The sequence below is a fragment of the Solanum tuberosum genome, unplaced genomic scaffold (genome assembly GCF_000226075.1).
Source record: "Solanum tuberosum cultivar DM 1-3 516 R44 unplaced genomic scaffold, SolTub_3.0 scf00020, whole genome shotgun sequence".
Lineage (NCBI taxonomy): Eukaryota > Viridiplantae > Streptophyta > Magnoliopsida > Solanales > Solanaceae > Solanum > Solanum tuberosum.
In genome coordinates this window covers 579,012-604,604 of record NW_006238946.1, presented here as the reverse complement: position 1 = coordinate 604,604, position 25,593 = coordinate 579,012, and the positions used below count along the sequence as shown (strand labels likewise).

Here is a 25,593-nt window from a genome sequence, read left to right as displayed (position 1 = left end):
GATGACAAAGAGGTAAGTAGAAAGATTCACAATACAAACGCATATAAGTACAAGGGTCCACCAAAATATTTTGCCTTTAACTTAAACTCTCATTCTTTATTTGTGCCATTTTGGGCTTGACAGTATTTCTTATTGGATGACCCAACATTTACTCCAGTATCACTAATACACTATCTAGGGAAATGGGTCTCCGGCCCAATGAACTTTTAAGAACAGAGAAAAACCCAATGAATTGGACATTTTCACTAGGTAATTAGGGAATAAGGGCTAAGCACAATAGATGCCATACATTTAACATTTGAGTGGAAAAGGAAAGCAAGACATAATAACCTTTTTTTCGAGGCCTGTTTGGACGTACAGTTCCCGCAAGCCTTAATTAATTCCACCAAATTTTCCTCCTTGTCTTGGCAGTTGGCACTAACTAACCTTTGCTTATTTTCACCATAAAAAGATGTCCTATTCAGAGAGGGAAACCAGCCACAAATACCATATATGGGTCTGATAGAAGAACTTACTAGAGTAAATTCACCATGAGAAGGACCTCCATGCATATAATAAAAGATACAATTACCAGTAATGGGACGAATACCTATATTTATTTGTGAAAGATGATTGCGGTTCAGTTCTTAGAGATTTTGATGAAACATGTTTCTATATATCATAATATATGCTCTTAGACGATCCCATACAAATTCATCGTCATTTTTTTTTGCATTTCTCATTCACGTGAGCTATCCTGCTGTGTAGAAAATGTCTAGCCTTTGTCATTGTTTATTAGTATAATATTTTTTTTTGGTCTTGAAGAGGGTTTATTTTTAGTATATCAGTTTAAACAATTTTATCAAGCCCAACATCTAAAACTAATTTTCAAATAACTCAAACGTACTATTTGACATTTATGTCCAGTAAAAGCATGTGGTATATATGGCTGTCCACATGATCTAATACTAGTGTGTTCATGACTTATACTAGTAAATATCATGGTCTAACCTAACATGCAATCAGATTTTAAAGGAATAAAGTAGTTTACCCTAATTTTTATGCAGATTATGCTCCAAGATATGCTTGTATTGCTGATCACATGCTTATAATTGTAAAAAAAAAGAAGTGAGACAGCAATACCTAATTAATTAAACCAAATCAAAGTACCAGAATCACTTAAGTACGGACTAACTGGATGTTATGACTTTTGATTTGGGAGGCCATTAGTCTCCATCGACAGGCTGTACACGTTACATGCCACTTCTCTTACAAATTAATTAATTAATTATCTAGTTAATTAAATGAACGGCCCTTAATTGGTCTGAATTTTGAAATCGGTGCTCTTATACTTTATTCTGGAAAAAGACTAGCTCACGTCACCGACAGATATGGATCTTTAGTTAATTTTGATTAGGAATCACTAATTATACTTTGAGGGGTGTAAGACAATCAGATTAAGAATAAAGAAATGGAAAAAAAAAAACTTGACATGTACAATTGCTTAATTATACTCTTGAGAAAATTCTAGTGGACTACCATCTGCATTGTTTCTTTTGTCAGTATTATTATTCCGCAAAAAACGACTATCCTAATTTGTTTAAGTGTTAATTTGTTTGTTTAAAGTTTAAAATAAAATTAAAGAAGGTACTCGTGATTGCTTACATATGCATAACAATCACATGGAAATTGGTGTGAGCAACTAATTAATTTGGGAAAGAAATGAACGGTTAATGATTTGTTGATAGAAGAGTCTACTTGCAAATTAATAATCAAATGCTAGTATTATAATTCACCTAATTATAACAAGTTTCTTTCTCCATGGTGAACTTAATTATGGAAATCCCCTTTTCAATGTAAAGCATTACGGTTAATCCTCCTTATGTGATTATGGTATGCCAATCAGAAAGAACACACGGCTCAAGGAAAGTGTTGCAACAGAAGAAAATCAATACTATCAAGTAACTTTGTTCGTTAAAAATTGTATAAGTTGAATTAAATTACAATATTCCTTCAAAATTTACAAAAATAAATGAAGTTAAAGTTCAACAAAAATCTTGAACCTACTCGAGAACATCGTGCAAATATTTAAGGGTGAATCAGAAAAGTAAATAGTTATGAAAATCTAATTATATTTACTTTTTGAAGGCGTAAAACATGTATTTACAATAACTTAGATATCACTTATTAATCTCTATTAAAATACAACTATTGAAGTAGACAAAACCTTCTTCTCCTATTTTTCAGTAGACAAAACCTTCTTGAACGTGTGTTTCCAATAGCCCTTTATTTAAATTAAAAAAAAATATTTTAAGTAAAATAAATATGTTTGAAGTGCTTAGATGTAGGGCTACCCTTTACAAGAACTCAAGAAACTTTTTTAATTGTACAAATTAGGTCAGATGTATGTCTGTGGTGCTTTCATTACCCATTAAACTCACTTTTTAGTTAAAATCTCTCAATGAAATTAGATTAATGAAGTTTTATACATTGTATAGTCAATTTTGTTAGTAGCTGAAATGTTTAAATCTACAAATGAGGAACAATTTGGTTTCTCTTTTTCATTTCAATCACTTACTACTTTTTAGACCAAATTTAATAAATTCAATATGAAGGAACTAAAGTATGCAAACAGCATGACATCCTTTTTAAGTTTTAATTAATAATCTGATCCAGAATTTGCAAATTGTTTGAACACAATGCATTTATCCAATCACAGAGAAAGCGCCAAAACGAGAAAAAATAGAAAAATATGATTATGCTATAGTGACGCAGATTTAAGTAATTTTCTAGACAATTATTAGGCATAGTTAGGTTTAGTTTGTTGTATTATCTTAATCATATTCATATATTGTATTTTTCTTCCCCAATAATTCAAGCCTGATATATATTTCCATTTATAGATATTTTATTTTCCAGCACGTCCGGCCTAACCTTTATTAGATTAGATAAATGATAACAAACCTCCACCAGAAAATTCATCTATAATATATATTTTCCATTTATCAAAGTCTAAAGATCGGTTGAGCAAAAATTAACAAGTGATTATATTATATGTTAAATAAACTTATGTCACTACTTTGCCATAAAGTGGAACTAAAATTGATCTTAAAGCACCCACTAGAAAATATAATTAAAGGAAAAAAATATTGCTAATATACTCTACAAGCCGAAAAGTTGAAAAAAGAAGAAGTTATCACGCACTTATGAGAATTTGTGTTTGGTTCTCATGGTCCTTTCACTATTTCCTCACTAAAAGTAATTAAACAAAAAAATAAAAAGAGAGATTAACTTAAAACAAAGAGCATAGAAGTGTGTTACACACAAGCCAACGATGGAATTATCTTTAATAAAATAAAATAACAAGAGAGACTAGCCTCTTCATAATTAATCTCTACCAATAATTAAACTTTAATAATTAATCTAGTAATATTGGATGGTTGTTACCTATTCTACTGTTACTTTAAATACACATTTGTTAAACTGTTAGTGAAATTTTACTTTATAGTATCAATGAATTTTGTTTTTTCGATTCTGATTATTATCTTTTTATTTTGTGTTTTGACTATTATATTATTTTGTTTCATTATTATTTTTTCTTCATTATATTGTGTACAACCCTATATTTTGTATTATTTTGTTGTTATTATTACTTTCATTTATGTATTTCTCTTTTCAAACTGCTTTGATATATTTTATCTTATTCAAAGGTCTATCAGAAAAACCTCTCTATCTTACCATCTCCAAATTTCATTAGAATTACTGATTATGTTATTGTATTTTGTACTTCACCTTTTTTTAAAATAATAATTCTATCTCATACCATATTTTTTTCCCTTTTAATATTACATATTTATACTTCAAATTGTGAATATATAAAATTAGGTAACAATGAAAAAAATTGATACAATTTATCCAAATGTCATATTTATGGAAAATATAAGCTACAATACAATAGAGTAACAGCCCAAGCTCTTACAAATCGAGAAGGCGTCATCAACTATTTTATCAAATCCAATTATTTATTAGTGAACCTAACCAAACACCTTCATCTAAAGCCAATCCAAGAATCCCAACAACAACATTGTCTTTTTAGAAAAAATCGACTTTTCAATGACCAAAATGATACTAAATCAGTACATGAAAGCATCAGCAGAAGCCATAATCGGCTGATTCACATGTAGCAAATTCCAAGGATTCAAGAAATCATCTTCACAATTAATCTCTGTTTCATCAATTGTTGAGTTTGCTGAGTTGATGCAGTTTATGATCTCATTTAAAGACTGTAGCCTATTACTCAACTCTGCCATTTGTGCTCTGAGAACAGAGTTCTCTGCTTCCACATTCAAATAAACCTGACTCACCATATTTATGTTGCTCACAATTTGATTATTTTGTTCCTTCAGTTGATTCACTTGAGCCATTAATTCATTCAAATGTGTCTGCTTCTTCATTCTTGATCTTCTTGCTGATTCCCTGTTCGATATCATTCTTTTACGTTTCCTTTGATCCATTAGTTGTTGCAGATCCTCTGACCCTGACGAAGAATTTCCACTAGGAGAAGCCATAATACTTGTAAATTTTAACGCGTTATAACTAAATAAATATCAGTAATAATAACTAAATTAGAATCAAGAAGTTTAACTTTTGTTAGCGAGGAGTATTTTCATGAGAACACGTAGAACCAGTAGAGGAAGACAACAGAGAAGGATTGGACTAAGTGAGTTCCACGACGAAGCGTTGAGTTAATTGTAAAACCAGAAAGAAGAACTTCACTGATTACTGGAGTCATGAATCTTAAAGTACATCAAAAATCAAGGCTCTGTAGTTATGCATCAAAATATATAAGTGAAATAGGAAGAGAAAGATAAATATTTTTGAATTTTCTAAAAACAGAGATAGAAATATTACAAGAGCAGAGAGTTTTTTTTCCTAACATATATTGAGGAAGAAGAGGAGGAGGAAGGGGCTTTTGATAGTAATGAAGATTCATTTTATAGACTATGTTGATGGTCATTGAAATAAAGTAATGCGACCATCAATCAAATATAAAATTTAGTTTGTTTAGAAACAAGTTATCCCATGATTAATTAATATGGAATAAGTTATATAATCAATCACTATAATATAACTTGTAGAATAAATAATTCAATAACTGTCTAATAGTTCCAACCAAATACAAGATAAAATAATTCTATATTTTATCCCAAAATTATTATACATTATGCCTCACGCCAAACAACTAAACTTATTACGTAAAGCGTTGAAAAAGAGTGGCTTCCTATTGGTTAATCTTTTATTTTATTAAGGTAGGTATGAGAGAAACTTGAATACATACATATTACATAACCACTTGGTTTTACTATTTGGAAGATTCTATTGCACATGGGGTTAAGTGTGTAATGTACAAAATATTTTACTATGTACTAAACATATTTTATTATGCACTCGAGTTCTCTTGTTTAACACTTCAGAATTTACCTCACGTACCATTTCAAAAAGTTGAGCTTAAAATATATATGTAGATGAATTAAGTACATTAAAGAGAATTAAGGTCACCGACAAATTTTCGTTGCCGTACGATAATATCAGACCCCTTAAGAATGGCGAAGAGGTACTCTTTATATATGTCAAGATTCAACACGCATGCATCTGCATCTCAAAAACCCACCGACTTCTTCATTTTCTAGTGTTTATTTAGTCAGAGACAGTGTTGGCCAAGGCACTCGACAAATACGACCTGCAACTAAATAAAGTATGTACTATGTAATAACATGTCTTAGTTTTATATTCGAATTGGTTATGTTCAAGTGTTCCACCATTGTTCAAGAATGAAATTATCTTTGAACTATAGTTTTTGAGTTGAGTTAGTTTCAAAATTTATTTTGTTACTAGTCCTAGTCTTAGTGCACGGTCTTGGGCATGTAATATCACTTGTTAGGATCAAATGCTTACTATCATGCCAAAATTTGTAGTTGATAGTAAATGTGCAACTTTATTTCTTAACTAAATCCAATAAGCAAGCATAATGTTCGATTATGACTCCGCCCGAGCCACCCAACCCGGACCTTGCCATAGACAGGATGTTGAGATTACCCAAAATGTTCAACATTGGTTTAGACTTGAGATCTAGAATAAGTTATCCTTGTTAACAATTCACTCTCTAGTCTCTAGCATTTGACTATAATAATTTAAATTGCTCGTCAGGAATTAGGTGCTCTTGTGTCTTAACAGAATGCACTGATTCATTGGAGTAGATATTTGTATCATAATATTCAGAACCTGAATGAACCTAAACTTTTGACAATTTCTTGGCAGCCTTATTTGAATAGTTTCTTTGTAGCCAATTATAAACTAAAATAGTATATGACTTAACTATTTTGGAGATTGGAGATTCATATAAGAGGCATAATATACTGCCCTATATAGCATAGAAATTGAACTTTAAGTGGAAGAAAAGTGTTCAACTAGTGCACCACCATAAAACAATAAAGGTTTGGTGACCTATCATTTTCTTCCCTTCTGTTTTCCTTTGTGTACATATCTTATTTTTAATTTGTGTCAGTCTCCACAACTAAAGTATCACAATAAGCATATTCGTTAATCAAGGTGTTCGATCGTCTAATTAATTGATTAATATAATCCTTTCTTTACTTACTCAATTAAACACGCTTAGAGCTAGCTATTTCTACATGTATAGTTTCTCTCATGTCCATTCATTATAAAGATTAACTAAAGACTTTTTAGTACTTGAGTTACTTTTTTATGACGTTACCAGCTAGTCAACAACTTGAAATTACTTAATTTTACATATTTCCACTATAAGCATATAACGTGATATTGACTATTTGGATTGTAAATATTTATCTTCCTTTATTTGGTATGTAAATCATTTGTTACATCAAAGTACAAGACAAGAAAGAAGATGCAAAAATACTGCTTTACTATTTTAACTGTTGGTTGAAATGAAATTTCACCCTAATTACCAATAAAATTAGGTAAGGAGCAAAAAGAAAAGAAAAAACAGAACGCCGCTGCCGGGGATCGAACCCGGGTCACCCGCGTGACAGGCGGGAATACTTACCACTATACTACAACGACTTGGTTGAAATGCTAATGTAGCTGAACATATTTATTTAGTTTTGCAGACTTTTCGAGTGCACAATTCAGCACTAATCACCACCTACTCTACTGGTGTAAGTTGGACCTTTCAAATAATTGTCACATATTTCCTGCTTACTCTTGTTTTTCGGAAACCAACTTTCTACCTCCACAAGGTAATTATAAGGTTTGCATATATTGTACCCCACGTATGGAATATGTTATTGTTGTTGTTCCAGGTTACTCTGCAAGTGGGCCACAGGTGACTAGTCTTTATTGTAGAAGATTTGTCAAACTCTATTTGCATATGGCCCAGAGAGGCTAACTGGTCTGCCTATGTCAGCCCAATTAATATATTTGGTTAACAAAACTTGTATCAACCTTAAAGGAAAGTCTTGGGCTATTTTTTCAGTTTTTTTTTAGGACAAATTACTTAACTACACTCCTTTACTTACCTTAATATCCATTTATCCCCTACTTATTTCAAAATTTTCAAAAATCCCTTATTTTACCTATGTATCCCGCATGTATCTCGTGCACAACGCTATGTATCCCGCATGCATTCCGTGCACAACGCTATGTATCCCGCTATGTGGAATGTGTCAAACCTAATGTATCCCATGTCACAACGCTATGTATCCCGTGCACAACGCTATGTATCCCGCAAACATCATTTTTAAGGGATTTTTGGTAAATAGAAAACTAGAAGGGATAGGATGTTATTTAGTACTTATAATATGTGGTTCCTATAATTTATACTTTTTTTAAGGAAAATTTTCAAAATGTCAATATTTTGACATTTAATAGGACTCCTTAGTCACACTTTCAATATTTATTTAAAATGTCAATATTTTAGTTTGTTATGTATCTGATTTATGTATTTTATATTTGTTTGATTTGCAAGAATACAATTATTTAATATCAGGAGAAAATCAGGGGAGATAATATTTTTTTTAAAAGAACATATCACTTAAAATTCTCATCAGTTACAATTTCAAAGAAATCTCTTTTTTCATTCGATTGGATCAACTTTCTTTTTTATTATATTTTCATCGTAATTGTATACCAATAATTTTTACATTTTATGTGCTCACTTTACCATTCAAATTAAAATTGGTATTTTACTTTCATAGTGAAAACTACAAATTGTATCCCACCGATCAAAATTGTATTACATGACTGTTAAATATATTTTTCTTTTATTTGTATTACAAAAATTTTACTGATTGTATCCCAATATAATCTAATCATTACATATAAATATAATTTATGAAAGGATACAAGATTCTGGAAAAAAATAGCATACATGGTAGAAATAATACAATATGTCGAGGAAGGATACAATATTCTAAAAAAAATTTACAAATTGACTATGAAAGAAATAGGGATACAAGATTCTGGAAAACAAATAACATACATAGTGAAAATAATACAATCTTTGAGGAAATATACAATATTCTAAAAAAAATAAAAATACAAAGTGACTTTTAAAAAAATAGGATACATCTATGCTTAAGAAATACAAATCCATTTGACATACCTATTTGAATGACTACAAACTAAAAAAGAAATACAATGTTTTAAATAAAAATACAAATGATGAGTAAAAGTAAAACAATTGACAAACAAAATTAATATGAATACAATTCTGGTATGAATACAATTCTGCAACCTTCTTCTCTGACTCTCTCTTTCTTCTTCTTCATCTGCTATGTTCTTTTTTCTTATTTATTTTATCAAATCCAAATCTGAATCTGTATTCACTTGTGCATTAGTAACCCTACAAGCAAAATTCGAAATTATTAAATATGAATTTATAAAAAAATCAAACAATATATGATGTATGGATGCTAATGTAGATTACTACAATCTACTAAATCTCAAATATGAAAATAAAATCACAAAAAAATCTAACAGTAGTGTTTAAAAGACGAAAAATTTGAAATACATAAAAGAGGGAATCTCAAAAAATAATTGGGGAATCTCAAAAAAAAACTCACAAAAAACGAACAATAATGTTTAAAAATCGGAAAATTCGAAATACAAAATACTTGGTGATTATGAATACTAAATTACAAGAAATCTCACAAAATACTTGTTGACTTCGAATTTACATTTATTAATGGGTGAAAATCTTTTGAATCAATTGTGAGATTTCTTAAAGAAAGTGTAAGAAATTAGAAGAGTTGATTTTCTTGAACAAGGAAAGGAGAAAACAATGGTGAAAAGGGGAAGAGAGAGAAAGGAACAATTTGGGGTAAAACCTAAAACGGGGGTAAATGGGTAATGGGGGTATGTTTTTAATATTTTTTTACTGTACATGGAGTAAAAAAAAGGTACAATGTGGCCTAATTTGAGAAATAAAAGGAAAGAATTTTAATTATATTAGGATACAATTTATTTTATAAAATATTGGCATATTGACATTTTTAATAATTATTTTAAAGTGTAGATGTTTTTTATAATTATGTTAGGGATGTGAAAATTTCATATATGACATATATTATATTAATATTTTCAAGTTATAGCAATAGATTTAAACTTTCAAGTTGTAACATTAAAAATTTCAAGTTCGAACAATTTATTAAAAAAGAAGAAGTTGTTTTTAATAATTGAAAACATTTGTTTTTTTAAAAAAAAGAAGATAAAAAAAACATTTTTGAAGGCAAAAAGGTAAAAAACAGAAATAGGGGTGTTAATTTATTTTGAATTGAGTGTAGATAATTACAAATTAGCACGAATTAAGGAATTCAAATTATTAAGAATATTTAGTTTCCTTAATTCACTCAAATTAGTTAAACTTAATTAAACATTCTTATTTTATCCTTTTCTTTTGTTCAACGTTTCTCTCTCTTCAATTTTCTGCCAAAAATCTCTTCACTGTTGAGTAATTGAAGTTTTTTTTCTTTGAAAAATCTTGATTTTGTTGTGATGGACAACTAAGTATCAATATTAATTAAATATGGTGGAAGATGGGATCCTTCAGGTTAATAGTTATTATTGTTTAGTGATTGGTCAAAATTCGTTTTTGTTAATTTTTGTTCATAATACGTTTTTGTTAATTTTGTTCATAATTCGTTTTGGTAAGTTTCTTTTTTTTTTGTTGTTTGATTAATTTGTATGCTGTCAAAATCATGATTTCGTGAGAAATAGGCGCAATATATGAAAGATTTGAGTATAAATGTATAAAATATAAATAGTTCTATCGTTATAGATTAAGTAGGTATAGTAAAATTGTAATATTGATTACTGTTTTCTTTTTTCAAAAATATAAATTCAATGTAAAGTTGATGAATGAATTTGGTAGCATAAATGTAATGAAATTGGTATGAAAGTGTGTTCACTACTGTAAAAAAGTTATTTAAATTTTTGAAGAAATGTATGAAAAGTGTTTTAATTCGGTATGAAATTTGAAATTTTATTGATTATATATATTTTGTCATTTGTGTATAAATTTATGTGAGAGTAATGAATTATTTGGTATGAGAAATGTATAAAATTGGTATGAATGATGATTGTTGTATGAAATGTGTATTAAGTGAGTATGAAATGTGAAATATTATTTTTTGTATAAAATTTATTTTGTAGTGTACTGTCTAAATGATATTTGTATGAAAAAATAATGACGAGTGTGTATAATTTTGTTGTTATTATAATCAATTTATGATGGAACAGGAAAATATGCAATTCAAAAGGTGTCGGAGCATAAATTGATACAAAAAAAATATTGTTTCAGTGCGTATTATCATATTATATATAGTTTTATAAAAAAATTTGTACTTTTGTATCCTATAATCCTAACACAATAATTTATGATGGAACAGGAAAATATGCTATTCAAAAAGCGTCGGAACATAAATTATTGTCGTCTGGTTCAAAAAGAATTGTAGGGAGACCACAACATGAACGTTGGAAAGGATTTGCTGATGTGAAATGCAAGAGATCCAAGGTTACGTGCAGTACATGTCGTCGGGAGGGACACAACAAGAAGACATGTTCAAATTACCTTGCTAGGAAAAAAAGACATATTTATTTTTATTTTGTTTTGGTTGTTTTAATGAGACAAACTCATGTTTTGATTTATTTTGTCTTTTAAGTTAATGAATTATAATTTCAGAACATTTATTATGTGTACTAGTTAATCATTTGTGTATTAAGTGTTTTTGAAATGTATAGTAAAAAAACTAGAGAATGATGGTATGCAATTGATATCAACTGAAAATTCAAATCTTAGTATGAAATTGATATACATTTGGTATCCAACTGATGTCCCAACGATAAAATTGAAAAAAAAACTTGTAATTGAGATTTCAACTGAAATAACCAACCTAAAACTAGTTAATGTTGTATCTAATTTGTATACATTTGGTATCGAATTGATATCCCATTGGAAAATTTGAAAAAAGGGCATGTAATTGAGATTTCAACCGAATTAGACAACCTAAAACTAGTTAATTTTATACCCAATTGGTATGCATTTGATAACTAATTGATATCCAATTGAAAAAGATGAATAAAACATGTAATTGAGATTTCAACTAAATTAGTCAACCTAAAACTAGTTAATTTGTACCCAATTGGTGTACACTTGGTATCAAACTGATATCCCATTGGAAAAATTGAAAAAAACATGTAATTGAGATCTCAAATGAATTTGCCAGCCTACCAACAGTATTCATGTTTCATTCCGATACCAACTTCATTTTATAAGTAGTTATAAATTAATTATTTCACATAATTTATACAAAAATTAAATCAATTTCATATCAACATTCATACACTATATATAAAATTCAGTTCAGACCAATATTATTCATGTTTCATTCCATATTCTTGTACATAAATTTTAATAAAACAGTATACCATATTTGAAAAAAAAAATCACACCAATATTATTCAAACATCATACTAGATTTCATGTGCACTGTGGCATTTAACAAACGACACTAAAATCAACTAATTGGGCTACTGATATCAAATCAATTTCATACCAATATCAAATAACACTTCATACCAGTTGAATACCAACATTCCATCACATTTCATACAATATTCATATATCATATATTAATGTCATATTCATACAAATATTATTCAAATTTCGTACAGTTTTCACATCAATATAAGTTTCGTAACAACAATAATCATAATACAATATTTTTAACACAAAAAATACTAAATTGAATAATTCAAAAATAAATTAAATAAAATACTTATCCTAACCACTTTTTTGCCTTTTTTTGAAATTGGGATTTCTGAGTCCTCCTTCCTTGTTGTTCTTCTTGTTGATTGGTTTTGAAGACTGACCACATTTCGACATTTGTTGCTTTTTTGTTTTTTTCTTTTTAATCTCACTTGCGAAATCTGAATCCAAATCCGAAACAGAATGAGTCGCTTTTTCAATTTTCACCTTCCTCTTTTTTTTCCCTTTTGATTTGCATGACTAATTGTTTTCTTTGCTTGACTAATCTTCGACTGAGAAGAAGCATCTTTTACCGGAATTTCATTATTTGTTGGCATTGCAGCACTTATCTCTAGTTCAAGAGCAGAAACCTTGGCCAACGCCTCTTCTCGAGCTGTCTGCTACCGACAACAAAAGAGTTGATAGAGAGAACAAAAGAATAGAAAGAAAAAATCAGAATTCATATCTGACATTCTTTCCTGCACATATAGTTTTTTAAACATATGCTAATTTTAAAACAAAAACAGATCCACTTCTAGTGGGGCACAAGTAAGCATTCGCTTCTTCCAATTATCAAACATAACAAAAAATGCATACATAAAGGAAAGTATGTTATCTTATTTTTTTTCCTTCCACATCCATGGGGCTCAATCGTGAGTTATGCTGATTTTCTTTTTTAATGAAGAAGACGAACGTTGAAGATGGTGAGAGAGAAAGAATTAGTTCTATGTAAAAGAGGAACGTTGGGGTGGGGCTGTGAAAACTGGAAAAAAATATCTCTAAAATGGTGTAAGGGATAATGGCAATTGATTCTCTATTAATGTTATCCGTAAAATGGTGTAAGAGATAATGACAATTGATTATCTTATTTCTCTTACTTATTAATTGTAAGGTAATTATAAAAATAATAACTAATTAATTAAATCAAATAAATTAAATTATAGATTAAAACTAATCTGTTAATACTTATAATTAAACTGTTATAAGTAGTAATATAAAAAAAGTACATCTAAAGACCATAATATTAAGCCTTAAATAGATATGTGGGGTGAATTTTCACTACAAGAAAAGACTGTCAGTTAAGACCAACATTTAGGGGCGAGCTAGTAATCTCGTCTCTAAAGATATATGTATTAGGACGATATTATATTCCGGTCCTTATTTATATACTTTATTGCGAAGATACTAAATCCGGTCCCTAAAGAACTAATTAACTAGTCCCAAATTCTAATTGAAGGACTTAAGCGGGAAAATATACTTCCACCCAAATTAATAAATTAATTCTTAATAAGAAAAGCTTTTCTTTTCACCAAAATTTCAAGCGCCAATTTTTTTCCATAGAAACCAAAAAAGTAAAAAACTCCTCGGTTTCTGAAGAGTAAAAACATAAAAGGAAAAGTCTTTATTTTCTGGAATATGGTTGCAACTTTGCCCTAGTAATCTCTTCAAATCATCAGGATCGTCGCTTCTATAGTATTTTTCCAGCGAAACTCTGCCCCAATCTCAACAACAATGGATTTCCATAGCAGCGGTGTCTTCTTGTTGTGTATACTTAGTTGCTGCTTATATTATTAGCTGCTCGATCGGTGGAAAAATAGAGGTTTGCTTCCTCTTCTAATTTAATCGAGTTGCTTGTTTCTTTCTTAAATTGTATTGATGACATTTTTTCTTGATTTATTCAGGTTACTCTTCTTCTTCTTCCTCTTTTCTAACATTAAATAGGGTTTAAAGTTCCATAATCTGCTCAGTTTTCTTATGTACAATAAGTAAAAGATTATTGGGTCGAGCTTTCTAAAAGTTTACTCGATTTTGTGAAGTATATTAATATTTAAATACAGTGCATATGGTATTTGAAAAGGTTCATAATCTGCTCTGTTTTCGTATTTGATAGTCTGAAGATGTATTGTATCTATAAACATATATACCTTTTCCATATAACTTATTAAGCAAGAGAAATATGGGTGTGTACATATATGTCGCTTCATCATATTTAAAGACGAAGGATCGTGATGAACATAGAAAGAATTTTTTTTCTATTTGTCTTTAGAATTTAATCTTTTATTAAATCAATGGCTGACTTAGATAAAAATATTGACCTTTTTGATGTTTTTTGTGTAAATTTTCATAGAGTAGGAGTTAGGACTCGAACCATCTCGTTTCCATGGCTAACTTTCCACAATCTCGTTCTGGGAACAAAAGGTTGAGTAGGCTGCTTTTTTTTTTTTGAAGATATCACATTTGAACCTGAGACCTAATATAGGACAATGTCTAATCTTGGATATATTATTAGATATGCACATTGATCATTTGTCTGATGCATGAAGTAATGCCTATGTATAAGATGCTTGTTTGTGGTAATTGGTTAACAATATTGTTGGCCTGGCAGATTGTTTAAATAGCTTGATTATTATCAGTTACATATTAAGTTTAGTACTGAAAAGTGTTGGGTCAATTTAGAAGGATTGTATAGCTGACTTGAATTAGTTTTGGGATTAAGGTGTCGTTTATTGATCGACTAATTAAAACAGTTCAAAAGTGAGGTTATGGGGAGTAAATTTCATTCTTGTCTACTATACGTAAATACTTTTCTTTTTGTTGAACTAAAATCTCAAGCAATTAGTTGTGTTGGTTGCAGGTTCTTGTAATTGTTCTGGATTTGTTTCTTTTAGGAATAGTGTTTCCTGGCAAACGTAGATGTGCAAGTATTTTTGCAAGATGTTGATCCAAGCTAGTTTTACTAACTTGTTGAGATTGTTAATTGATAACCATTTTATTCTCGAGTTATGGTTGGCTAACTTGCGTCCTGTTTTTGTTCCTACATTGATAAGGGTATTGGCTGGTGAATTAACTACCCAATGATTTTCTTGTGGACAGTTTCTCAACTAGCTCTGTAGTTATCCCAGTTTTCTTGTCCGAAGTTTAGTTTCTTATATCCTTTACTGATAATAATCAAACTGTCTAAGCTACTGGTAAACACAACCAGTAGCTACCATTCCTTTCCAGGTTATCATCCATGCCAATTCTTGTTTCCATCCAAGATGTTGTCTATCAATACCTTGCCAATTCAATAATTTCCTTCAAGCATATGAAGTGTAAGGACATATAAAGATCATGTGGTCCATGCTTTCTCTTCCTGTGAGACACAATGGACAGTCTTGATTGTTGATGATTCCCCATTTAGTAAGTCTATCCTTAGTATATAATCTCTCCAATGCAGCCATTCTGAAAATAAATAGCCATTTAGGTGCTCCAAAATTATTACACACTAATTTCCTCCATGAAACTTTAGGAAAAGATAATGTAACTCCTTGTAAAACTTCTGAATAGTGAATTCATGCATAGATAGATACTGGTCATAATCATAGCTAATGGATTCATAGTATTTTTTGCTCTTGAAAATCTTCCTTAGCAACCAAGATGCTTTTATGAGTTAGTATATTCATTCTTAAATGTTATGATGGAAAAATTTCTTTTATTCGTACTTTACTAAACATTTTTTCAGGTTTAATTTTTAACTTGTTTGCACGTTCAAGATGAAACCATTGAAGATTGAAAATGAGATCGATTCTAATATGAAGAGTACTATAAGATATACATTTGTCGCACTTGGTGCTATTGGAAAGGGACGAGGACGAGGGCTTTAGTCTTTGGGTGAGAAAGGAAATTTACCATCTAAGAGTATATTGCCTCAATCAAGTGATCTAGTTAAGAAGTACATCAAAGAAATTGAAACAAGTAAGATATTCTGTATTCTTTTACCTCAGACCATAAGCAAAATTTTTAATTGTGTTGAAGGAAAATATTTTTTTCCAGCTTTCTGTAATCTGTATTTTATCTTGGAGGAGAAGGTGCGGAAAATGTTTTTTTCCAGCTTTCTGTTTGATGCAGAATATAGGCTTAAATATTTTTTTCCAGCTTTCTGTTTCATGTCTTGTGATTTGGAGCCTTATAATATAAGAGTATATTGCCTCAATCAAGTGATTAATTAGTCAAGAAGTACATCAAAAAAATTGAAACAAGTAAGATATTTTGTATTCTTTTACCTCAAACCATAAGCAAAATTTTTAATTGTGTTGAAGGAAAATATTTTTTCCAGCTTTCTATAATCTGTATTTTATCTTGGAGGAGAAGGTGCGGAAAATGTTTTTTTCCAGCTTTCTGTTTGATGCAGAATATAGGCTTAAATATTTTTTTCCAGCTTTCTGTTTCATGTCTTGTGATTTGGCCTCATAATATAAGAGTATATTGCCTCAATCAAGTGATTTAGTTAATAAGTACATCAAAGAAATTGAAACAAGTAAGATATTTTGTATTGTTTTACCTCAGACCATAAGCAAAAAATTTAATTGTCTTGAAGGAAAATATTGTTTTCCAGCTTTCTGTGTGATGCAGAATATAGGCATAAATAATTTTTCCAGCTTTCTGTTTCAAGTCTTGTGATACATTAGTCCACTTAAAAAGTATGATTTTTTTTTCCAGATTATATAGGGAAGGGACGAGGACAAGGACTTAAAAACTCTACCATGTCTACTAGTCAAGGAATACGAATGATGCATAAGAACTCCATGGCTTTTGAGAAAGAGAACATGCAAATTAATACTTCATCTCCTACATCTACTAATCAATTTAAGAAATACACCCAAGAAATTGAAACAAGTAAGATCTTTTCAAATATATTGTATTTTTTTGAAAATCTATTGTGTTTTCATGTTTTTGATAAACTTTTATATCACGCTTAGTGGGTCCAGGTGCTATAAAAAAGGGACTAGAGAAAAGAACTGGATCTTTGAGCTCCACTTTAGGAATTTCTGAATATGAGGTGAGATCTTTCAACAAGAGTACTGTTTTTGCTAATGTTACTCCTACTAAATGCACCAAATCGAGTTTACCATGCCTTCTAGTCACGAAATGTAAAAGATGAAAAAAATAGTTCTTGAGAAAGAGGATATGCAAACCAATGTTTCATTGCCTCCATCTGTTGATCAAGTTATGAAACACTCTAAACAACAGAAAAAGGTACGATATTTTGAATTCATATGTTATTAAGTCTTAGAAATAAGTTTGATTGCTATAGTTTTTATCAAATTATGCAACTGTAGGTTCATCTAATCCTACAAAGGTTAAAGAGTTCAAGGAAGCAACAAGTGCAAAGAAGTTGCTTCACTTGAAATTGGACAGAAGCTGAAAGTAACATTTTACAATAATCGAACGGTTGGAACAAATAACAATCTTTTTTCAAGGCATTTGGGAAAAATTGTTCGTGATCGTAACATTTGTCACTTGGGGTATCATCGTCGCATGATATTAAGCAAGAAAAGTTGAATCACGAACAACCGTTACGATCAGGTGTATATTTGTTACCTCCACATATGATGCCTCTCCATTTTCTGAAAATAATAACTCAAATCATATTTCATCTGGTTCTCATCTGGTTGTGCAGTAGAATATGTACCCATTTTGATACTGTATTCGTTAGAGTCAGTGACTTCTTATTGCTTACATACAAGGAAAGTCCCCCTTGTGATTTGGTTTGTCCAGTTTGTGCCTTATACGGAGATGCTACCTCAACTAGTTTAAACTTCTGATTTTCCTGCACATGTTGGATGATGCTTTGTGCCTGCTTAATTAGACCTTTTGGTTTCTGTTTCTTCCTGCAAACTTCCTCAGAATGCCCATATTTCCGGCAATGTTTGCACAGGACTGGTGAGCACACAACACCTAACACACCACTGAATCCTTCCAATAATCGATCTCTGAGCTAATGTCTTCCATTTCTATCTCCACAATATTAGATGTATCATAGGACATTGGGGTAACATACTCAAGCTTAAAACCAACATTTGATACCTTTGAGATGTCAAAATCATCCCAAATAGATGCCTTCCTCGCTGGAATTATTTTCTCCTCTTCTTCTACTACATCTGCCCACGACTTAGTCCCACTCGTCGATGGGCTTGTTATAGCAGATTTAAGCATCACATTCCATTATTCCTGCGCTTGCTTTCTCTTGCCTTTTAATTTCCTTAGCTTGCTGCGGTTTCTGGTTAATTTTCTACTTACCACTATGAGATCCCATATTTCGTACATCTGAGTTTATTTCAGCTCGTCTCTTTTGCTATTCATTCAATCCATTCATTTCCATTTTCTACCAAATGTTATTTAGTAGTGATTCATCATAAAAGATGTTGAATTCTTGGTTAATGTATCACAAGGTTCTCTAATTTTGAACTCTCAATTTGGTTAAACGAAGTAGGTTAGGCGAGGAGACGAGCTGAGGTGAGGCAACTCTAGAACTTTATCGCAACTGTTCAATTTTTTTATGCTGGCGCTTTTTTTAAAATTTTCTGCAAAGCTGAATAATGGCATAAATTTTGATTTTAAAATTCCTCACTACTGCAACATTGCAACCAGCAGCTGCTGTGTGTTTTACAGTTTGCTTCCAGCTACTCTGTTTTACTGTTTGTTGCCAGCTGCGTCGTTAATCCAACTTGTCGTTTATGCTATTCATTCAGTCCATTTATTTCCATTTTCTACCAAACGTTATTTAGTTGTGGTTCTTCAAAAAAGATGTTGGATTCTTTCTTAATGTATCTTAAAGTTCTCTAATAGATTTTTCTTATTTCTTGCAGGTTTTGTTGATATTTCTAGATATCACTTGACAAAGATTGAAATTTTACGTTTTCTGCCAGACTTTTGTTCATTCTTTAGAGAAGATACAAGTTTAGAAGATGCACTAACTCATTATTAGTTTGCTATGAATGTTTTGCAATACTTTGGATGTTATCTAAGTTTTTTTGTTAAGCAAATATTGAACATCATGGGATGTTAACCAATTTATTGTAATCAATTGTACTCTTATCTCTATCTTCTTGCCCCCTCTCTAATTTGATATTTGTCGATGAATTTAGATTCTTTGTGATATTAATGGCTCTAGGATCAATGGTGGTCAGTTAGAGACAACAATTATTGATCGTCTCTAAAGGTCAATCTAGGACTAGAATTGTTGCTCGTCTCTAATGTATAAGCTAGGACTAGAAATCATGCTCGCCTGTAAAGCTATTTTAGGACCAGCTTGTTGTTCGTCTTTAAAACTACTCTAGGACCAGTTTGTTAAGGTCACTAAATCTATTCTATGACCAGATTGTTAATGGTCTCTAACGACCTAACTGTATTCTAGGACCAGTTGGTACACTCGTCTCTAAAAATTTACTAGGACCAGGTTGTGGAAGGTCGCAAAAAGAGTTTTAACGACCTGAATACCAAGATATAAATGCTCTATTTGAGACCAGATTTATAGTCCCTAAAAGGAGTTCACGACCTGAGTTTTTCCCGTCCCAAAATATTTCAAGGACCAGATTTTTGACCTCGTCCTTACTGACCACTAGCGACGGAAGTATCTAGGACGAGTGGCGACCATATTTTTCTGGTCTCAGTTGCTCAATTGAGACCAGATTTACACTTTCAGGGACTAGATTTCCCTTCCTTAGAGACTGTTTTTCTTGTAGTGTTTCCATTTTTAACTTCTAATACATGAGACTTGTAACTTTCATATTAAACATATAGTCTTATCAGCTCGCTTTAGTAATTCTGAATGTTAATGAGCATCTAAAGAGAGAGTCGTACTTATATTTGTTCGAAGATCTAACTTTTATACACCGACTGTAAATTCTTTTTGATAGTATATCTTAATTCTTAACCCATTGTAGCAGGTAAATTAGCTTACTTTTCATGCTACCAATATCAATTTTTATGGTCAGTTACATGTTATCTTCTAAGTAATATTTATAGTATAAAATTCTTATCGATATTCTCCAAGTTATAATGGCAGTCCACTAGCTGCATATAACATTGAATAGCACTAAGAAAAGGATCAATGAAGCCAATAACACTCGAGCTGGAAGGAAAATGGGAAGCTTAGCCCATAAATTATGTACAGCTTACAAGAAGTCTAGTCCAAGGGTCCATATGGACAGGCTAAATAGATTGCCTTATTCGGTCCTCAGCTCAATACACACCAAAAATATTTCATACAAAGGAGTAACAATCTAAAAAGTACAAGAAAAAAGGCAGCTCGGTGTACCAAGTATGCGTTCCGGGACAGGATAAGGGGGGTGTGATGCAGCCGGTAGGTAGCTTACCCTGACACAAGCATCAATAATTTGATTTCATAACTCAAATCTGTGACCTATAGGTCATACGGAGACAACTTACTCTCGCTAATAATCTAAAAGTAAAGAAGATGAAATGAAGTCTCCAATTATAACCTCAAGTGATCCTCAGATTGATCTCCTCCCTGCTCCAAATGTCTCCAAGTGACCACAACATCTTAACTGCGTATTTTTATCATAGTACAGAACAAAAAATCCCACTTACCTTTCTTTGCTTAGGTCTTCTTCTTGTGTCCCAATCGGAAGTAATATAGTACTACTACATAGATGGAAACTAGTAAAATGTGTTGATATAAGCTGCTTCAGGATGGTAATGAAAGATTTCTCTCAGCATCATCTCCCGAATCAATGGTTCTGCCATATTCTCATCAATATCCAGATTAAGAGGAAATTGAGCGGGAAGATTGCACGTTGGATCATAAAGACTTGATAGGTAAGGGTGATAGAGAGCTTCTGTAACTGTTATTCTCTTTGAGGGATCAAAAATGAGCATTCGCTGCAGTAAGTCTATTGCTAAAGGATCAGCATGAGGGAAAAGAGAAGAAAAGTGAGCTCCTCGGGTAAAAGGAAGAGATCGGATGAATCCTTTAGCCCTTGGGTTATCAATGAAATGAAGATCAGCTTCAGGCTGGCTACCAAGGATATTGAGAATAAGTTTAAGCTGATTGAGGCACTCAGTTCCTGGGAATAGAGGCTTCCGGCCAAGAATTTCTGCAAAGATGCATCCAACAGACCAGACATCAATGGATGTTCCATAATTGTCACAGCAAAGAAGTAGCTCAGGCGCACGATACCAACGAGTTACAACATATTCAGTCATGAACTGCCCATTGTCTCTGCTAGTCCTAGCCAGTCCAAAGTCACAAATCTTTAACTCACAGTTGGCGTTCACAAGGAGATTCCCAGGTTTCAAGTCCCGGTGAAGAATATTAGCTGAATGGAGATATTTCAAGCCACGAAGGAGCTACACAAGTACACATCACATGAAAAGTGGTTGGTTAGAAAGAACACATTACAACGATGGAGATCAAGAGGTGCAGTAATGATATCAAGCTTGCTTAATGTAGAATCAGACTTCTGATATACTGATGATTAATGCTGGCAAGAAAAAAGTAATGTCTCTAAAAGATTATAGTATACGCAAATCAGCTGGTGCAGGGGAAAATGGTCATTAAGTATCTCAAATTAAGAAAGGAATTTTTCAACCAATTTCTATTACCTTCAATACAATTCAATTATTTACCAACTTCCTTTTGTGGAAAGTGGAACTGTTCCATTCTATAGCTGTGATGTATGATGCACAATCAAGATTAAGTGAACTTCAAAAGATAACACACCCAAGAACAATCTAGCATTAAAGCAAGGTTCATTTAGCAGAAAAAATCACAATAAACGCCGTAGTTCCAACACTATTTGTCTTCCTAGATTTTCTTCTTGTACCAGGAAATTAGAACTCCCTTGGGGTACTTTCCAGCTTAGCAATCCAAGTTTTATGAATTCTCTCACAACTTCTGAAAGTTCTACAAGACTAGTGCAGAAGGAGAATAGTTTTCTCATAAGTTAACATCTATAAGACTTCTTTGGTTACTACACAATGCACTACATGAATGTTTCTGATAAAACGTTTATATTATAATCTTTCCAGTATACTCCATTAATCTAAGGACCCAAATGAGGGAAAAAATCTGTGGAAAGGTTTCAACTGGAGCACCATTTAATTCTACCAACAGCTTGTGTACAGTAATTTTTTAATACAGTATACAGTAAAAATTGCAGAACAAGTAGAAACTGCATCAATTTTTCAACCAGCAATCTCCGTAATTGCCACTTGATGATGTCCGTTACATGTCAAACGGGTCAAGCTTATTTGAACTATACGTTTCATGAAGAGAAACACACTAAAACAAGATAGAGGCGAACATACGAGTTACTTGACAGTTGATAACAAAAGGTAGCCAAAAGGAGAATGATATAGCTAGTTCAATTTTAGCAATTTGATATCATTTTACTCTTTGGTCTGCTTGCTACAAGTAAATTGTCAAAAAGGGTAAACTTTTTGCTTAGGAAAGTAGTTTTTTCTTCTACCTCTCTTCTTCCCTTCATTTCTCCATCTAGATATCAGATAAAACTGAGAATCCTGAATGCAACCAACAACTAAACATCGAGAAGATAAAACTCAATCAAGTGCTCAAAAACTTACCATTAAGGTAAAATTAGAAAAGTATATATGCATTATGTGTATTAAGACCTATAAGGACAGCAAACAGAAATGAGTTCACAAGCTAGCCAATACCTGAAAAAGAAAATACTTGCAATGATCATCAGATAAAGGCTGCGGCGACTTAATGATATGATTAAGATCCGTATCCATCAACTCATAAACCAAATAGATATCCTTGAAACTACTTCTATGAATAGGCATCATCACATCCTTCAAAGCAATCACATTCTCATGCCTTATATGCCGCAATAACTTCAATTCTCTTAGAGTTCTGAGCGCATCAATTCTATTCGAAAACACGTTATTAATTTTCTTGATAGCAACTTTTTCATTTGTCTCCCTATTCACTGAGGAACAAACCACACCATAAGCTCCTCTCCCAATAGGTTTGATCGGCACGTATTTCGTATCCACTTCAAATACAGTTTGCCACATTGTGTAATAATGCTTCCCTCGTGACCTAATTCCATTCGGAGCCTCCACTTGAGTTGCCATTTCTCTGTTATTTTGCATATAACAAAAAAATATATATATATTCAATTTCTCAATACCCCAAATTTTCAATATCCAAAATTATATAATCCTAACTTCAATAAAGCAACATGTTTTGCACTCATAACTTAGAAAGCAAAGAATAAAAACAGTATACTAATAAGCAGAAAAAGGGGCAGAAGAGAATATATACTTTGTTTTGTGTCGATTCGATCTTCTTCTGATCCGCTTGTTCTTTTTTTTCCACTACAACTTATTAAATTCAGAAATTTCCCCTTTTCTTTACCTTCAATCTTGCACCAAATTCAGAACAACTTTTTCCAACTTTCTCAGTGTAAAAGCATAAGTAAACCGAAAGTATCATAAATTCCTCCAGAAATTTCACTCAAAGCAGAGAAATACAGAACAAAAGTTGCTTCAAATTTTTTATCAAGAAACCAAAGATGGGGTTCACGCAATCAAAATTAAGCAAGAATTTAGGAAACCCATATAGTTCTTCACATCTGTAATTGATTATAAGTAATTGGTAAGCGTGAACTCAAAGCGATATTAAAATAGAAAGAAAAACAAAACAGAAAGGACAATAAAAGGGGTATTTGACGGAAGGACGATTATCTCAAGAACACGACAGCTACCGTATATCTATAAACTAGTTCAGATTCATGCACAATACTTAGTATAATTTAATACTTATCGACAAATTAATTTTACTGTTATTTAATTTTCAAGAATAGCTTTCATTATTTCTTCATCCCTCACCTCTACTTAACACGATTTTCTTGGTCAAGAGTGACCAACATGTTTATTTCCTTGAAAACAACTTTTCTATTACTTTCTCCTCACTTTTACTTGTCCCAGTCGAATTTGGTTTACAAAATAATACTCCCCCAATCTCATATTAGTTGAAAATTATAGTAATAAAAGTAGTTATTTTATATTAGTTGTTCACCTTATTAAATCAAGAAAATATTAATTATAATATTTTATATTATTCTTATAATTAGTTCTTTTTTAAAATGTTCATATTTGTTTGTAAAATTCTCAAAAAGTTTTTAAGGGATAAATTAATAAAATTATCTTATTATTTATGATTTCTTAAATAACATGTAAAACGAAAAGTGATCATTAAATATGAAACGAAGGAGTAATTGACATTATTTTATTAAACTTGCCCTGCTTATTGATGTTTTAGGTCTAAAAAGGTGATTTGAGGAATAAACAGTTGATGTAAAACATAAAAAAAAAAAGAAAAAAAAAGGAAAATTATCTAAATATATTATTTATTTTATCATATTTTAAAAAAATCTCTATGATTAAAAAAATTACAAATAATAATACTTTTTTTAACATATAATTAGTTCTTATCATATGAGATTAGTGTAAAAATTCCACAAAAATAATACATTTTTTTTTTTACAAAAAATGACAAATAAAAATGAAAAATTATTTTTTCATCAAAGAACAAGTAAAAAGTAAACCGATATAGTACTTATTTTTTTTAAAATAGAAGGACACTGATAAATAATAATATTGAAATTGTATTTGTTGATGCGGTAATTGCTCTCTCAAATTTACTTCTTTAAAGTATTTTAATATGTTTTACTATCATTAATATTATATAATAATTAATGTCAAACTTTAATATATATATTTTTAATATACTATTGGATTTTAAATTATGATGAAGTAATATTCTCTTCATTAACTAACTTATCAATATTGTCTTTGATATTGTGTTTCAGTATCACTAATATTAAACAAATCAATTTTAATGTTTTAAAACTTTATATTCGGTTGAATATATTGCTACATAAAACACGACTAGATGGACGGGTGCATTATTGGATAAATTTACAATTATAATTTAAATAGTCGGTGTTGTGAAATTTTAAAGTTTAATTTGGATTATTTACTATTACATTATTTAATTTGGATAAAATAGACTTTTAAGCCGTTAAGCAACTCTAAATCTACGTGGAGTCTAATGAGTAATGTCAACCTTTCTGTTAGTTATTATTTCTACTTTCTTTCGAATTTACTTCTTAAATTTTAACTTCACACACTTATTAAAATAATAATAATAATAATTAGTATAGTGAGTTTATTATTTTATCCATATTAATTGATAGGATATCAATTATTTACTCACTATATTTTTCAAAGACATTAACTCAGTATAAATAAATTGAAAAGAAAAAAAATCTTAATTTATTGAAAATAATAAATAAAAATTAAATTAAGAAATATTTAACGAATAAAAGTGAACAAGGGAGTACTTCCTCCGTTCCTATTTATATGTCACCATTTTGATTTCATGTGCATTAAAAAATTACGTAAGTTTATTATTCTACCCTTATTTAATTTTTTAAGGTCAATTTTGCAATCAATGAATATGAATTAATTTATTTTGATTAATTAATTTGACCAATGAATATGAATTTTTACTTAGT

The 25,593-nt window shown here is 30.7% G+C and overlaps 3 protein-coding genes, 1 long non-coding RNA gene and 1 other non-coding gene across 6 annotated transcripts; 1 reads left to right on the top strand and 4 right to left on the bottom strand.

Annotated features, from left to right (window-relative positions):
* Nucleotides 1–3,880: 3,880 nt before the first annotated feature.
* On the bottom strand, nucleotides 3,881–4,569 carry LOC102593731 (bZIP transcription factor 53-like). Its single transcript, XM_006340603.2, has one exon. It carries the CDS (start codon nucleotides 4,545–4,547, stop codon nucleotides 4,113–4,115), a length of 435 nt encoding a protein of 144 aa, XP_006340665.1. The 5' UTR covers nucleotides 4,548–4,569; the 3' UTR covers nucleotides 3,881–4,112.
* Nucleotides 4,570–4,623: 54 nt separating this feature from the next.
* LOC102593404 (uncharacterized) lies at nucleotides 4,624–4,954 on the bottom strand. The gene has a single exon (XM_006340602.2). The coding sequence runs from the start codon at nucleotides 4,769–4,771 to the stop codon at nucleotides 4,646–4,648; it is 126 nt and encodes a 41-aa protein (XP_006340664.1). The 5' UTR covers nucleotides 4,772–4,954; the 3' UTR covers nucleotides 4,624–4,645.
* A 2,054-nt stretch (nucleotides 4,955–7,008) lies between these two features.
* Nucleotides 7,009–7,080, bottom strand: TRNAD-GUC (transfer RNA aspartic acid (anticodon GUC)). Its single transcript has one exon. It is a non-coding gene; the product is annotated as a tRNA-Asp (tRNA).
* Nucleotides 7,081–13,606: 6,526 nt separating this feature from the next.
* Nucleotides 13,607–18,281, top strand: LOC102593195 (uncharacterized). Of its 2 annotated transcripts, none has more exons than XR_001472170.1 (5): nucleotides 13,607–13,862; nucleotides 15,765–15,997; nucleotides 16,742–16,918; nucleotides 17,011–17,278; nucleotides 17,362–18,281. It is a non-coding gene; the product is annotated as an uncharacterized lncRNA (long non-coding RNA). The 2 variants fall into 2 exon arrangements; XR_366791.2 differs by having other exon boundaries at nucleotides 17,002–17,278.
* A 1,851-nt stretch (nucleotides 18,282–20,132) lies between these two features.
* On the bottom strand, nucleotides 20,133–23,937 carry LOC102592852 (mitogen-activated protein kinase 7). Its single transcript, XM_006340601.2, has 3 exons — nucleotides 23,337–23,937; nucleotides 22,724–23,150; nucleotides 20,133–21,394 (listed from the first exon to the last, which is right to left on the bottom strand). The coding sequence occupies exons 2-3, from the start codon at nucleotides 23,144–23,146 to the stop codon at nucleotides 20,705–20,707; spliced, it is 1,113 nt and encodes a 370-aa protein (XP_006340663.1). The 5' UTR covers nucleotides 23,147–23,150; nucleotides 23,337–23,937; the 3' UTR covers nucleotides 20,133–20,704.
* Between the last annotated feature and the right edge of the window lie 1,656 nt (nucleotides 23,938–25,593).